The sequence below is a fragment of the Vombatus ursinus genome, unplaced genomic scaffold, assembly GCF_900497805.2.
Source record: "Vombatus ursinus unplaced genomic scaffold, bare-nosed wombat genome assembly UNPS02001287.1, whole genome shotgun sequence".
In the NCBI taxonomy this organism is placed as follows: Eukaryota; Metazoa; Chordata; class Mammalia; order Diprotodontia; family Vombatidae; genus Vombatus; species Vombatus ursinus.
This window is the reverse complement of record NW_020941065.1, coordinates 8,662,330-8,679,180: the sequence shown is the minus strand read 5'-3', so window position 1 is coordinate 8,679,180 and position 16,851 is coordinate 8,662,330. Positions and strand designations below refer to the sequence as shown.

The 16,851-nt window shown below is 40.6% G+C and overlaps 1 protein-coding gene across 1 annotated transcript in view; it reads left to right on the top strand.

The window, feature by feature from the left end:
• Window positions 1-16,851, top strand: part of CIT (citron rho-interacting serine/threonine kinase) — a 160,696-nt gene that overhangs the window by 51,972 nt on the left and 91,873 nt on the right. The window contains exon 10 of the mRNA XM_027862269.1: window positions 2,351-2,534. Coding sequence (XP_027718070.1) covers window positions 2,351-2,534 — 184 coding nt within the window. The remainder of the gene's footprint in view (window positions 1-2,350; window positions 2,535-16,851) is intronic.

Below are 16,851 nucleotides of genomic sequence, written 5' to 3'. Positions count from 1 at the left end.
GGTATTCCTTTTGTACCTTGTACCTGCTGTGTCTGCCTTGTTCTTCTTTAAGCATTTCCCTGGCAGGTATGTTGCTAAATTTCTTTTGTAACAGCAAGATCTTCCAGTGTGTTATTTGGTATCTTCTACTTTCTCTTGTTCTTACCTTGAGGATTTACTGAGCCATTAAATTGATCTTGACTACATTAAACTATATTATAGTGCTAGAGTTTTTAGAGAGGATATTTATTTTTCTAGTAATGAATTTCTAGTCTATAATTTTACTGAAGGTGAATCCTACCCTAGGTTAAAACTCTCCACTCAGGAGAGGGATTCTTTTTATCTCTGGAAGAGAACAGCTTAAATTGGAAAGAGAATATATATAACTTGGTGGGAATGACATAATACAAATAGCTAGATGTTATATAGATGTCTATAGATTTGTTTTACACTGTACAAAACAAACACTACACAGGGACTGTTTTCTAAAGCTCCAACCATCCTGTGGGTGTTTAGTAATGAGATCGACTTGTCTCAGGAAATCTCTTCCTGTTGCCTACTTACATATTTTTATCTTCTTTTAGTTTTTATCTCTTCCATTTTTACAATACGCTTGGGAGAGCCATTTAAATTCAGGTTGGATTTTTGCTTTGGAAATTATGTCGCTGTATATATGGAGAATAAGGAACAGGGCGGACAATATTAGAATTTTCCTTTCCAACCTGGTAATTAAAAAAAAAAAAGTAATTCATGTGTCTAAAAGCAAGTAGATTTTTTTCACATTAAAGTGAAGACTTAAATTCTCTTGAGGAAACTTGGAGGTGTTAAATAATTTTCTGGTGTTGCACATTTTATATTTCTCACCTTCCTTCTCCTTATTTTCCAAATACACTTAAAGTTATGTGAATGCTCTTTTGACTTTCTTTGAAGAAATGAGCCCTCTAAACTGGCTTCCTTATTCCTTCAAATCTCCCCTTGCCCCTCTCCCTCTCCCCTTCCAGGAAGCATTTTCTCTGGAGAGTCACTAATGAAACTTGAGCATTGTTGTAATTGGGGTATTTTGTACAGGCAGATTTTTGTCTGTGAGCAGAAACAAACTGCTGCTTCTCTCTGGTGGTAGATTAAACACAGATTTGTCATTCTAGAGAATAAAGAGTTAAAAAAGTCTGGGCTGTGAAAGGCTTTGGCAGCCAGAGGGAGCTAGCAAGCCCCAGCAGCGAGTGACTCATTCTGCTTGTGTCAGTCAGAGAAGCATCAGCATCTGTCATGGATGCAGGCAGGTAGGTTTAAGCCCAGAGCATGCACAGAGTGAGTAGCAGGAAGCCTGCAGTGCAGGGGCTGTGCTCTCTGTTCCCTGGTCCTCCTCGCTCTCCAGCCCTTCAGCTACAGGAGCTCCATGCTGGATCCATGGTAACGGCTGGAGCACACTGCACTCCGTGAGTGCGGCTTGGAGCCGTGAGCTCAGTTCTGGCTACTGATGCAAGAGGGTCGGCCTCCTCAAGCAAGGAAGCTCAGCACGTTTGCCAGAAGTGGAGGAAATGTAGCAAGGAGGTAGGAATGGTACTGCAGATTCTGTTTATTCTTTTCATGTATGTAGCCACATCCCCAGTGATCAGGGGTTCTGTACGTCGCTGGAGGAACTTCATTCGTCTTGTTCATTAAACTGCAGTGAATTTGGGGGGGGGTGCGGAGAGGAGATAAGGTAAGCTGAAAATAAACTAATATTTCATAAGGTCTTCAGTTTATGCATTTGTATAATTATGAGCCAGACTGCAGTGCTGTCCCATGAAGAGTTGCAAATCCTTAAGGACCTGAGAGTAAATCCTCTTCCTCCTTTTCTCTCTATTACAGTCACCTAGTAAGATTTAGTGGTTGCAGCTCTTTAAATCTTTTAGAAAAAGACCAGTTTTCAGTGGCAATAAAAACCTTTTCATTTGGACGTGTCAGGAATAGGTTTAGATCATTCCTTATGCCTGTGACAGTCCTGGAGAGGAGGCATCACAGTGGGATGCTTATAGTTGGGTGGCTTTATAGAAATATTCTAGAAAGATTCGGAACAAGTGGCTTGCTATGGTTAGTTCGGAAGTGCCTGTGCCTGGTGGCTTTCGTGAGACCGTTACCTGGCTGAGAAGATAATTCAGTTTAACTAGGATGGAAGATGGTCTGCAGAGTGGTAGCCATGTTGGCAAAGAAGAGGTTAATCTCTTGTTGCTGTAATCCTGTTTGAGAGCAGGGGCTCCGCTGCTTGTGTGAGTGAGATTAAAGGCAGGAGCTGCAGTGCCAGGGCAAGCAGAGAAGGAGCAGGACCCTTTGCTGTGAAAGAGTGTGATTGTATGAGACGGATTTTTTTTTTCTTTTTGTTTTTCATCAGCTCCTCCCCCCTTCGTTCCCACCCTCAAGTCTGATGATGACACCTCTAATTTTGATGAACCAGAGAGGAATTCGCGGGCTTTACCTTTTCCGGGCCAGTTGAACCCTGGAGGTTTCTCTGGTGAAGATTTGCCTTTTGTGGGGTTTTCCTTCAGCAAAGCACTGGGGATCCTTGGCAGAGCAGAGTAAGTGGAAATTATCATTCATGGGAACTGTGTCGATATAAAAAATCAGCTTTGAGGGACAGTGAGTCGAGTCGGGGAGTCTTGTTAATTAGCGTGTCGTCTGCATGAACGGGGCTGTTAGATTTCTCATGTCTCTGCATGTTTAATGTTTTTATGTAATTGTATTTAAGGGTGTCTGTGTCTGTTCCCCAAATAGATATTGTGACATTGTGATTTGGTTACTCTGAGTTAGTTTCTAGACTCTGCTTTTCACAGGGGAAGAGCTAGCATAGGTCTTTTACTAGCAGTGAGTGCAGAACCCTGACAGAAGAAGTGCTGAGAGGAGCAGAGATCTCCTTTTCTGTGGGGGCTGGGGGTGGTGGCTGCCTCTGGTATGCTGAAGAACCCCAAGGGCTCAGCATCACTAAGCCCACTTGTTACTATTAGAGATAAGATCAGGAAGGGGAGGACCATAAATTGGAGGTGTGAGTGGTCTGATCAAAGCTCCAAGGACACGAACCCCACCATTCTCTAGGTCACTGACTCAGGAAGTAAGCTTCCCCCAACTGGCAGCCTTCTATGGGGTCTGACAGAAACCTGCGTAAAGGAGATCCACTGAAAGGAACATGTAAATGGTGAAAGATCATATTCACAGAAAATTGGGCATCGCTGCATTTCAGGGAAAAAACCAAGGGGAGAAAATGGAAGTATAGCTGTCATGGTATAAACCCCTTGACCTGGTAGGTCGTTAGCTGTTGCTGGAAGAGCTAATGAGAAATGCATTAGTGCCGTGCCCAGGATTGGAGAGCCCTGACTTCCAGCATCAGAGGATTGATCAGAAATGCAGTAGCTTCAGCTGATTTGGTCGCTGAACATAACAATTCATTTCATTGTGATGTATGGACATCCTGCCTTTAGAACTACCCGTTCTCAGCGAGGATTTACATTGATAGTGTTAGTGTTACTACACAGACTTCCTGGGTCTCTCACTTTTTGGCTATTAGGATAGCTTTTGGTAATTCGTTGTTGCTCAATTGTGAAGTGAACACAATTTGGTTTCCTCCTGACAGTATTCATCCTCTCTTTGCTCTGTATTAAGAATGTGAGTAGCCTCGATGTTAATCAAAAGGGCTTTGGGGATTGTTTCTAAATGGCTTCTCCTTATAGGTGCTATTTTGATGGTGTTCCTGAAAAGATTTTAGACTGATATAGAAATTAGGCATTAGACATGAAAATAAGGTCAATAATGGTGATTGAAGTTGAAAAGGAAGATGTTTTTCTTATTGAATTTTTGGTTTAAAATTTATGTTGAAAAATGACATTCTGGCTTTGCTAGCTATGTTGATTCTAGACAGTTTTCTGTAAGGCTGGAATGTAGGTAGCTGTTGACTGTGTAGTAGGTCTGGATTGAAGTGGGCTGAGAGCTATGTGGAAGCTGTACTAGAACAGAGGAGGAGGACAGAGCAAAGGCAAAATGTCAAGAGATGTATGGTGCGGGGGGGTGGTGAAGCCTCACTGTGTAGTCAGTCGGTGAGGATTACAGGTCAGAATTTATGCTTTGAAAGAACTGTGTTTGGAATTAGGATACGGCAGGATAGGTCAGAATGAAAGAGTAGTTAGAATATTGTTTAGTATTCTAGAACATCATGGAAGATGATACAATCAATGTAATTTGAAGGTAGATTGGCAGAATTGTTCATTTTAAGTGTGATAATTGACTTTAGGCAGCATGTGATTAAGTGCTTGTTTTTAGGGGAAAATGCCCTTTTTTCTTTATTATGAGGTTTTCCAAAATCTTACTGGAACCTGACTCAAACTAAGGGAATCCTTGAAGGGATCATTGATAGAGAAGGGTACCACACAGAAAGAAATGGATGTTGTTTCAGTGTTAGGAAAGACTTAGACACTTAGGAAATACTTGTTTTGATTTGGTGATGTTCCTTTCTTGGATGGTTTTTACTGGATATGGTATTTGAAGGTACATTCTTTAATCTCATGGTAGTTGGAAGTATATACAGCTTTCTTGAGCTTGGAATAATGTGCCTCTGCAGATGCCCTAGAAGAACGAATTCTATTTAGTTTTTCATTTTTGAGTATCTATAATTCCTAACTGGGAGGTGGAATTACAGTATTTTTTTCCTTTATGTGTCTTTTAACAAGAAAAAAATACAATTTTATTTGGAGTGTCTGAAATAGGACAGTTTTATTACGTGCAGAATCCCTTCTAATATTACACTGGAGCCTCCTTCTAGTGTGTTCTAGAGGGTCCATGCCACAGGACCATCATTTGGTAAACCATCTTCTGAGTTGTCCTTATTTTAAAGAAGTTTACGTGCATAAACCACATAGTCAATTCCACACTTTGGGGAAGACTGAAGTGAGATTCTAGTCTAGTGCATTGGCTAAGTTATTTAAAAACTAACACACTATTTTGAAACATAGTTAAGAACTTCAAATCTGAAGAGTTAGTTTAATTTTTGGAAGAGGATTTTCTGTAGGTATGGCTTTGATCACCAGCAACCCTATCTTATCTTTTTCGAGTTTCCCTTTCCCCCTCTCCTATTTTCAGTTTCACAGGTTTTTGTTTACAAGAATTGATTACCTTTGTTGTTACTCATTTCTTCACACCACTGCGGAAATTAAGCATGTTTCTGTGATGTACTGGGTAAATTGACCCCCAGATTTATTAACAGTTAATTGAATGAAATATTCTGACATGATGCTGAATGAATAATAAACTTTCAAGGAGAATTTTGTTTTAAGATTGAATGATTTTAATAGTTTGTTTCACTTGTCTTGACAGGGATCAATCATAACAGTGATGCTGGAGTATATACTCAATCAAGAATCCTTTTCTAAACAGTTGAGAGTTTATATGTTCATATTTGAATCTATCAATATTTTTTGTTTCCTCTGTTTAGTCTTTTACTTATAAAAAGTAATAACAATAGCTGATGTTTATATAGTGCTTTATGTATGCTATTGTTCCTTACAATAACCCTGTGAGATAGGAGCAAATATTATATTCTCATTTTAGAGATGAGGAAACTGAGGTTCAAAGAGCTTGTCAGTTAATAAGCATTTATTAAGCACTTACCAAGTGCCAGACACTGTGCTAAGCACAGTATAAAGGTATAAAGGAAGGCAGAAGCCCAATCCTAGCCCTCAAGGAGCTCACATTCTGATGGGGGAGACAACGTGTAGATAACTAGGTACATACAAGGCATAGACAGTGGAAATGGAAAAATAATTTTGGAGGTATGACGCTTGCTCCTGGCCAGATGGTTAGTAAATGTCAGAAGTGGGTTTTGAATCAGGTCTTCTTGACTCTAGGTGTAGCACTCTATCTGGAATAAGAAAAAGGTCCCTGAAGCTGGAATTAGAATTAATATCGAGTGATGGGGAGATATTTCACAAGATCAGAAATGTTTCCGTTTTGGGTAGGCACATGGAGCAGACCCTAGAAATGAGACCTTGAGCTATGTCTTGAAGGACACCAAGGAGTCCTAGGGGCTGAGGTGAGGAGGGAGGGCATTCTAGTTATGGGGGATAACCTGTGCAAAGGCATTGAGAAGAGAATCTATTATGGGGGGAGCAGCCAGAAGAAGGCTACTCTGGCTGGACTGAAGGAAGCATGAAATGACTCTCGGAGAGTAAATTTGGAAAGGTCGTTTGGGGCCGGGTTGTAAAAGGGTTTGTATGCCAAATAGAGGCATTTGTTTTTTATTCTAGACATAATTGGTAGCTACTAGAGTTTATCGAATAGGGGCATGGCATGGTCAGGCCTGTATTTTAGGAAAATCACTTTGACAGCTGTGTGGCAGATGGGTTGCAGAGGGGAGAGGCTTCAAGCAAGGAGACAAATTAGGAGGTCACTGAGTAGCCCAGGCAAGAGGTTATGAGAGCCTGTATGAGGGTGGTGGCCAGGTGGGCAGACACCATGGGATGGATGGGAGAAGCGTCATGAAGGGAGAATTGATAAGATTCAGCCACTTCATGAATATGTGGGTTGAGGAAGAGTGAATTGACGATGATGCTGAGATTGCAAAACTGGATGACTGGAGGGTGGTGGTGGTCCCTTTGACAGAATTAGGGAAATCTGGAGAGGGAATGGACTTGGAGAGAAAGATAATGAGTTCCCTTTTGGAGATGCTGAGTTTGAGGAGCTTGTAGGACGTTCGTTTTGAATTTCCAATAAGCATGGGTGATGGGACTGTAACTCAGGAGATAGACTAGGACTGGATGTGGAGATCGGGGAATCATTGCCTGCATGTGATAGATGATGGGTAGCTGGTGAGAGTTGGTGGCTCCATACTTTATCATTCATTAACATTTTATTTCTGTTTAGGTTTTTACATGTCAAGCGTAAAAACTTGCATTTCTCCTGCTTTCTTAAAGCACCATATAAGGTGAGATAAGAGAGGTTATAGGGAGCCAGTGGTTAACAGTGTCAAATGCTTCAGAGAGATCAAGGACAGGGATTAAGAAAAGGCCATTAGATTTGGCAATTAAGAGATCGTTAGTAACTCTGGAGAGAGTAGTTTGAGTTGAGTGATGAAGTCATTGGGAGGTTGAGAAGTAAAGTGACTTGGCCCAAAGTCATGCAGCTAGTTAGCAGCACATCTAGAACTTGGCACGGAGTCCCCCAGTCCCTAGCTATGTAATTCAGCATTCTTTCCCCATGTCAGCAAAATACATTTTCTTATCCTCCTACCTCAATGAGAAAAAGGTGAACCTGAGATGATCGCCTAACTTAAGGACAAGCTAAAACAGATCTTAACTTACTGCATGTGTTCACCATAAAGCATGTCCAAGGAAACAGCTTCTTTTATATTTTAGTCTGACTTATGTACACTATAAAAATAATGCCCTACAGAGAATTTTCAGGTGTTAGGAACCTTGGAAGAGGAATTGAAGATTTAGGTGTTTTACAGAATTACCATCTTGGTAAGAGATTCCTCTAATTCTGGGGTTCACGAGAGCAGAAAGTTCTCTTAATCTTCCTTGCTCCTCTTGCCTCAGACCTGCTTGGTTCAGGTTCTGGTAAAACTGGATGTTTAAATGTTGGTGTCAAGGAATCCTATTTTACCTGGAACTGATGACAAGTGTGGTTGTTTACTGATGACTGAGCTTTTTACACAGCTTTTCACTCTTTTACCGAGTAATTTCCCTCATAGTCCTGTGAAGTAGACAGTGCAACTATTAGGATCACAGGATCTGGGGTCAGAAGAGACCTTGGAGATCACCCAGGCCAACCCCCTCGTTTTTCAGTGAAGAAACAGAGCCTTAGTGCTTAAGTTACTTGCTTGGTGTCCTGTAGGCTGTAAGTAGCAGAGCCAGGATTGGAACACAGATCTTTTTATTCCAAAATGAAAATGGAGAATCCTCGAGTCTTCTGAAGCTGATCCATCACCATTGAGACAGTAACGGTGACAGCGGGCGCTGGAGTAGATGAGACTTGATTCTTCTCTCCTCTGAACTTTCCAGAGTAGTCTGGCTACTCCTAGTCAGATAGCAGAGCAAAACCAGTGTCAATCTTCCCAGGTTTTCAGGGAGCTGATGAGGTCTTTTGTGCTCATCTTGGAGAGCTAGTAAAACCCAATCCCTGCCCTGAAGGAGTTTATATCCTAGGACTGGAACATCAAGTGTACTCACAGAAAAACATAAACATAACCCTAATAATAATGAGTATGAGGATGATAGCAGTGCACATTCACACCAAGATTTCAGGTTTCCAAAGCCCTTCACCAGCATTCTTTCACTGGATTGTCACCTAAACCCTGGAAAGGCTGTTCTCTAGGTATTGGACAAATGAAGAAACTGAGGCATAGAGAGACTTCATTAGGGTCACATAAGAATTGCCCTAAGCAGGATTTGAACCCAAGTTCTACTTTCCTCCAAGTAATATAATACTTATATTTAGAATGTGGTATAGAAGAGGACTGTAAGTGCTCAGCACATTCCCAAGAGTAAGGGAGTAATCAGAGTGGAGAAGAGTTCATCCTGACAGACTTCCTGGAGGACATGAGAGGTGGCCTGGGTCTAGGAGACAATAAGCTCAGATTAATATAGTAGAAAAAGGTGAAGGTTTTAAATGGGAAGAAAAAGTAGACCCAGAAGTGGGATAGGAAATGTTAAGTCATGTGGGAGAACCTCAAGCACATTTTCTTGGCATCACTGGAGGAACCATGGTGGGAAATGGTGAGGAAAACAAAAAACAGCTGGAGTGGATTGAGGACAAGAGTTGATGGCGGGCCTGAACTCCTTATGAAGCCTTGACTTTTTATACTGGACAGGTGGAAACCTTAGATCTTTATTTTCCGCAATTCTTTTCTACCCACCCTTCTGTCCCTCATTTCTCAGCTGGGAGCCCTTTTTCTTGTCTTTATGTACTTTTTCCTTAAGGCTTCTTCTACTTGTGTGGTGGCAGCTCTCATCTCTTTGCTGATGACTCTAATCTGCCTCTATTCAAATCTATTTTTGTATTTTTAGCTGCCTCTCAGTCATCTATGACTGGGACATTGCGCTAATTTTTTTTCAGACTTCAGTGGTAGAACTAAGCTTTCCCATTGATGACCTACTTCCCTTTCACTGTTATTTTGAAGTCTTAGGGGAAATCTTGTTTTCCTTTTTTTGCCATAACTAAACAGCACAGAGTATATACTCCATTCTTCCTCTTCATTGGTAATATCTTATTTTAGTGGTCACTACAGAGTCAATAAGTCAGGTCAACAAGTATTAATCCCCTACTATGTGTCGTATGCGGTGCTATGTTGGGCGTCTAGTCAGGGAGAAAACATGCAAACAATTATGTAGAATAAGCTATATACAAAATAAATTGGAGAAAATAGAGGGAAGGTACGTGCATTAAGGAGAATCGTGAAAAGCTTCTTGCATGCAGAAGGTGGGAGTTTATCTGGAACTTGAAGCCTGGAGGCAGAGACAAGGAGCAAGAATATTCCAGGTATAGGGGACCACCGGTGCCAGTGCCCAGAGCTAGAAGACAGGATTTTGTTTGAGGAAGAGCAGCAAGGCCAATGTGACTGGATTGAATTGTATATGGTAAGGTAGAAGGTGGATGAAGACTGGCCAGGTTATGAAGGGCTTTAAAAGCCAAACAGGATTTTATATTTGGTCCTGGAGACAATGGGCAGGGGGGACGTGGTCAGACCAGTGCTTTATTAAGATCTGTTTGATAGCTTAGTGGAAGATAAATTGGTGTGTGGAGAGTCTCGAGACAGGGAGACCAACCAGTAGGCTATGACAATAGTCCAAGTGTGAGGTGATGAGGTGGTGCTAGTGCCACAGGAGAGAAGGGCATATTGGAGAGATGTCATGAAGGTAGAAATGACAGAACTTGGCGACTGATGGGATTTAGGAGGTGAGAGTGCTGGTGGCAAGGATGGCATTGAAGTTTCGAGCCTGGACCCCTTGGGAGGATGGTGGTATCCTTGACTGTAATAGAGAAATACCAACGTGGAGATGGTTTGGGGAAAACGTAAAGAATTCAGTTTTGGATGTATTGAGTTTAAAATGGACACCCAGCTGGAGATGTGAGCCTGGAGGTCAGGAGAGAGCATAGGGCAGGATAGGACATTTAGAGATGATAATTGAATCCATGGGAGCTGATAAGGTCATCAAGTGAAATAGTATAAAGGGAGAAGAGAGAGGGCCCAGCACAGAGCTTTGGGGGAATCCCTACTGTTAGCGAACCCAGCCTGGATGAAGATCCAGCAAAGCAGATTTAGAAGCAGCCTGACAATTAAGAGGAAAGCCAGGAGAGAGGGGTGTCCTGGAAACCTAGAGAGAAGAGGGTATCAAGGAGAGGGGAGTGATTGATAGTGTCAAAGGCTGCAGAGAGGTCAAGAAGGATGAGGATTGAGAAAGGACCATTAGATGTGGCACAGACTATAGTTTATGTTTTTATTGTTTGATTTACTATTTGAAAGTGTTCTTAGTTGACTTTTATCTGCTCAGCTTTGCAACCAACCAATCAGTCAATCAAGTGTTTACTACTATGCAGGGAATACTGGCCGTATAATGCAAAAAATGAGGTAATCCCAGCCTTTGCAGAGCTTACATTCTAACGGGGCAGACAATAGTTGCCCAGAAAAATATGCTCTGTAAATGTCCATGGTACTCACCTCAGTTACCTTGACTGATTACCCATTATTCCTTAGACAAAATATTTAACATATGCCTCTGTATAGTTTTTTACTTTCTTTTTCTCATTCATTCCCTTCAAAAAAACAAAACAAAGCAAACCCCCCCAAATTTCCAATTAAGCAACTCATACTTCTACCTTTTACTTCTTTATCCATTCAGTATTTTGTGCCGCCTCATTTCTGGGTTAACCATTTCATTTCTCCCAAAGATGCCCTAAGGAAATAAAGTCTAAATCTTCTTACCTGTCTTGCAGGAAGGCTTTAAAGTTAACACGCTTTGATGAAGTTCCTTTATACCCTTTGTGCCAGGTGTTAGGGATAAAAATACAAAAGGGAGACAGACCCTGCCCTCAAGGAGCTTCTATTTTACTGAATTTATGATCTGAAATCCATGATGGTAAAGTGACAATGGAATATCTCATCTGTCCTGGCAAACTGACATGGACTTGTCCATCTACTGATAAATAGACTCAGTCAGGTATGTGTCAAATTGAAACGTATGAGTGGAGTATTGTTAGGAAAAGTGAAAAATTTGAAATCTAAATTGCAAGTTGGAATAAGGAGGAGAATATACTTATAAGTGGTAGCAAATGCTTTCAGATCAGTGAGGGCAGTTAACAAATCACTGAAAAGTAGATCATGTAATAGTCATATTTCAAGCTAGCTAATTCAGAAATGGTGGTGGTTTGTTTTTGTTTTTTGTTTTTGTTAGCAGTATTCTATGGAATTCAAAAGGAGCCAGGCAATGCTATCAATATATGCTGCTATTCCTATAGTAGATGCTTCCTAAAATTAATGCGAAAGGGACTGTCTTAATAATTTTTGTATACTGGTGACTGTTCAAGGCTTTCAAGGCAGATGTTGGCCAGCCCATCAGATTGGGCTTGTGAACCAATACTAATTTGCATGGCTGCCTTAGATTCCTTAAGAAGACCAGAATTGACAAATAGTACTATGTGTTCCTGCGTTCCAGCCCAGGTTGGCATCTTTCCTTCCCTCCCCTAAGTGTATTTTCATCTCTTCCTTATGTTTTACTTGTCTCTTTTCTGTTCTTTTGGAGTACAGATTTTAAGCGAATGGATGGAGATTGGGATTTATTCTTTGGACAGTTCTTGCTATGTACCCACTTTAAATAGTCTTTGATTGATACTAAGTGTTTACCAACCATTAGGTGCTGTACATAAAACATCCTTCTCATAGTGAACAGGTTTTATTTGAATTTTACTGACATTATAACAGCATCTGGCTTCTTTAGGGAGTCAAGTTCTTTCTGCCTTTCCCCCTTGGCATTCTGTTGCCTATACCATATAGACGTATCTTATTGTCTTCTATTCATGCTGTTTCAGTGCAGAATGTACTGCTCCATTTGAGGACGTAGGTAGATTCACAACGTCTCCATTCCATTTTCTATTCTGAAGGGAGGTAACTCAACAGAATCGGAACCAGCAACTTCCATAATGATCTAGTCTTTTCAGGTAGAAAGCTTGTTCTAACTTCCCATGTATAGAAGAGAGTAGGGACAGATTATAGGAAAGAGGAGTTTCAGAGTCCTCAGTGGAGTGGGGTTGAGAAGTTACATGCACCTTCCTGACTGTGGGAAGTCAGGATTTGTTGATTGGCATCTTAATAGGGATGTGACCCAGCCGATACTCCTTATTTCTTGGTAGTAAGCAAGCTCCATATGCCAGGGTGGGCTCCCCTCAGTTCCACATTTGGACTCTTCAAAACCACGTCCTCTAGGTCAAGGTCATTGCAGGCACAAAAAGTGCTTGGCACGTTACCGTGTGCAAACAAAACTTAACTGGCAGTCTTGGTCATTGGTAAAGAAGCAGAGTGGGAATTATATGAGTAGCTAAACTCTGATTAATGTGTATCTTTTTTGAATAAACGATTTGGACCAAATATTAATCATTCTAGAATGAAGTGATAGTGCAGATGAAGACTGCTATAATGCTTTTCAAATTAAAGTCAGATACTCCCTTAAACCTTTTAGGAAAGCAGAATTTGGTATTTCAAAATACCTGTGATGGACATTGCTTATTTTAAATGGGCTTTTAGAGCTGGTTCATAAATCCCAGAATGTTATATCTAAAAAGCCAACATATTTTTGGAAACAGAATGCTGATGAGTTTTTTGCACCACATTACAGATTGCAGTTGCATGTATTTTTAGAGTCTGTGGGATACAATTAAGGTAGAGCCTTTGGCATATTTAATTTTCATTCGCTGGTTTTATTCTTAAATAGCCGTTCTTGGTCTCCTTAGTGCTTCCAACTATGGTATTATTTTGAAAGTTTTTTCTCAGCCATGGGGCTCTCTCCCTATGGGAATAAACCACTGCCTTGATTGAGGTAATTTTCTTAAGCATTATTAGGCTAGTGATTAGAGTGAACAGTGTGTGTGTGTGTGTGTGTGTGTGTGTGTGTGTGTGTGTGTGTGTGTGTGTACACGTATACACACACACACACCCGTGCTTTTAAGATTAAAATATAAATTGCGCTCTCTGATATGAAGCGTTTTCTTAAATGTTTATTAAGGAATTTTGTGAAGTATTCATGCATTTTATTTATAGGTACTTGATTGAAAAGGCTACCTTTTATCATATTTTTGACTTAATTATCAGGGTCCACCTAGAAGTATTTTTAGGTCATTTATTTTTACTTTTATATTGTGTATGCTGCAACAATACCAACCCTCCTGTTATCTATATGATACACATCATAGAAAGTATATGTGTTTATTAGGTAGAAATTTTTATTTAAGAGTAAATTTTTCTAGAAAATAGGGACTGAAAAAAAAATCAACTTGGCTTCGTGTCTGAAGAGACAGTGCTGCTGTGTGTGGGTGTCTGGCTGCATGCACAGGGCTGCTCAAAGCTCATTTCTCTCCATGGGGATAACTGGCTGCATACCAAAGATGTGGCCAGGAGGAGTAGGCAAGCAATGTGGGGGCAGGTTGCATGTTCTTTTATTAGCATCTTCATTGTACTTCTGAATCTCACCCAGTACTGAGCACTGACTAGGTTTTTGCTGTTGAACTCTGATCCTGTGCTGTTAACTCTTTTGCTGTCCCCTTGAGCCACATGGTACTTCAGGCAGTAGTTGTTTGTTTGTTTTTTTTTTTTTACTGTTTTAGCTTAGATGTGGCAAAGCACTTCCATGGAATAGTAATCCTGAGAAGGAGCTAGATTTTCTTGACTCCGTGGGATGACCTACAGTGTACCGTCCTGCTTTTCTGCTCTTACCTAAATTCATCCTTAAAGAATTACCTTGGCAGGGATGACTTTGCTTTTTTCTTATTTTAATTTAATTTTTTTTTCAAAGAACATAAATCTATTTTCTCTCCCTCTTGCCTCTTCTTCCCCACCCCCACCTCATTGAAAATAAAGAAAGACAAAATCCTTATGACAAATATGCATAGTTAAGCAAAACAAATTTCCCCATTGGCTATATCAAAAAAACAAGTCTTAATCCCCAACCTGAGTCCATCAGCTCTCTGCCAGGAGGTGGGTAGCGTGCAGGAGTGGGTGAATGTTTAACATTTTACGAAAACAACACGCTGACATTTTTAACTTCAGTCTGCATTACTGACATTTTCTTTATCACTTTCTTAAGTCTGATTACCAATTTCTGAGGTGTAAGTGCTCCCACCGACCATTTAACAATGAACTCTTGGGAGCTGATTCAAGCTGGTTCCCACCCAGGTCTGGCAGTCTGCTTCATCGTCAGACCGCTGGAATCATGGGTGCTCATTGTGTTGATCCAAATTCTTAAGTTTTTCCGAGTTATTTGTCTTTGTAGTGTTGTGTCAGTCATTCTCGTGATCCTGCTTACGTCGCTGGACATGAGTTCATTCGGTTTTTCCTGGGTTTCTTTGAAATCATCCCCTTAGAAAAGCACAATTCCATTCTATTCCACCAGACGTTTTAGTTTGTTCACCTTTCCCCAGCTGATGAGCACTGGGAGTGACTTTCTTTTGTTTGCAGAGTTACTGGAGAATGCCTTTTGCAAGGCTCTTCCTTTAACAAGTAGACATTTGCCTGACTAGTCCCTTGGATTGGAATTTCTTAGGGGCTTTTCCCAGAGGTCCCACCATTTTTCCTTCAGCAGCCATTTGTTGTGTCAGTAAGAATGGATCTAAAATTGCAGTTCTCCTTGTTTTATGTTCCGTCTTTTGAAGAATGAAGTGATCGTTAAGGTAAGTCAAGAATTTATCAACAACTCTGCTCTTATCATGTAAGAGCTCTGTTTACCTAATATCCAGTCAGTCACTAAGTATTTATTAAATGCCTGCTATAACACTAGGCACTGTGCCAAGGGCTGGGATACAAAGAAGGACAAAAGACAGCCCTTGCCCTCAAGGAGCTCACACTCTAATGGATAGTATGGACGCAACTATGTACATACAAGCTATAGACAGGATGAATTGGAGATAATCAACAGAGAAGGCACTAGCATTAAGGGGGATCACGAAAAGCGTCCTGTAGAAGGTGGGGTGTAGCTGGATCTTGAAGGAAGCCAGGGAAACCCAGAGGGAGAGATGAAGAGGAAGAGAATTCCAGGCATGGGGGACAGGCAGTACAAATGACCAGAAATGGGAGATCTATATAATTGACACCTCCTATCACTACCATATCGTGCTGGATTTGTCTCCCAAACTCTTCGTCTGTTTTTTCCTTTTGGTTGAATGGTCTGTGGTATGCACCCATCCCATCGAGTCTTGGTGATGTCTGTGAGGTTCTTGAACTAACATCTCTAGCTTACCCTATTTATTACCCATGTTTCATATATTTGTGCTCTGTTCCTCTGACTGAACCTCCTCTCCAATGACAGGCATGCCTTTGGATTTAGAAGAATTGTTTTGTTTTGTGTTTACCACTCTATCACGTGTAACTTGAACTTCTCCCTTTAACCAAATGTAGACTAATCATGAAAGCTTTTGTTGTATCACCCTTAAGTAAATCAGACCCAACCTCTACCCAATCAGAGTTTTTACTTTGTATAATTTAACTGGTATTGCTAATTGATAATAGAAACCAAGTTAATAATTCTGTTTGATAGTTGTACAATCAAACTGTATTGTGGAATAGGGGCATAGATAGAGGAAGGTAAGTTGTATCTTGGTCTATGACTTGAATTCAAAGTGAGATTAGAATAAAGGAAATATGAGCAATAGCTTTGATGCCCAGTTGTACAGTTAATGAAAATTATGGAGGAACAAGATAAGGAATTTTTCAGAAAATCGTGAGGGACAGTGGCAAGAATGCTTTGTTTAGGGGCAGAGGACCTGAACTTGGATCTTGGCTTTCACACAGACTAGCTGTGTGACCTGAGAAAATCACTGAATTTTGGAACTTCGTTTTAGAAGCCTTGTACTGCTAACTTCATGAGAATATTGGGATGAAAGTACTTTATAAGCTTTAAGGTTCTATTTAAATGTGAATTGTCCTCGTCAATACCTTTGTGATCTTGGACAAGTCACTTCATCTGCTAGGCCTTTCCTCATGTTTAGAACAAGGTTGTTAGACGAGATGACCTCCAAGGTTCCTTCCTAGTCTAAATTTTAAGATTATCTATGCTTGAACAGAAATTCATTATAGGCTCTCTTTGAACGTCTAATAGAATTTAAAATTTTAGTTGCCATGATCTGTTTTTGTATACTTCTTTTCTAAATTAATGCAGCTTCATATACACTGCATTGCAGGTGTCTTATTGCAGGTTGTTTTTTTTTTTTTAAATTATTGACCGTTAGCCTAAGAACGTAAGCTAGTATGGGCAAATTGCCTTGAAATTTCACAGGATACTGCGGTTAAATTAAAAATTGGGTTTCCCTGTCAAAGTCACTAATCAACTGGCATTTATTATGCTCCTTCTGTATGCCAGGTGAACTGTGGTAGACTCTGGGGATACAGAGTCGAAAGCGAAACAGACTGCATTTAAGGAGTTGATAATTAATGGGGTGACAGTGGGTATATGTAAGTGTAGAATTGTCGATGGAGAATAAACAAAATAAGTATGTGGTAATTTTGAAAGGGAGGACACCAGCAGCGGAGTGGGGAAATTATCAAGAAAGACTTTTTTCTTTAGAAAGGAGCACTACAGTGAGTCTTGGCAGAAACCCAGGATTCCAGGAGTCAGAGGTGGGGCAGGAGAACATTCCAGACTTGACAAAGCC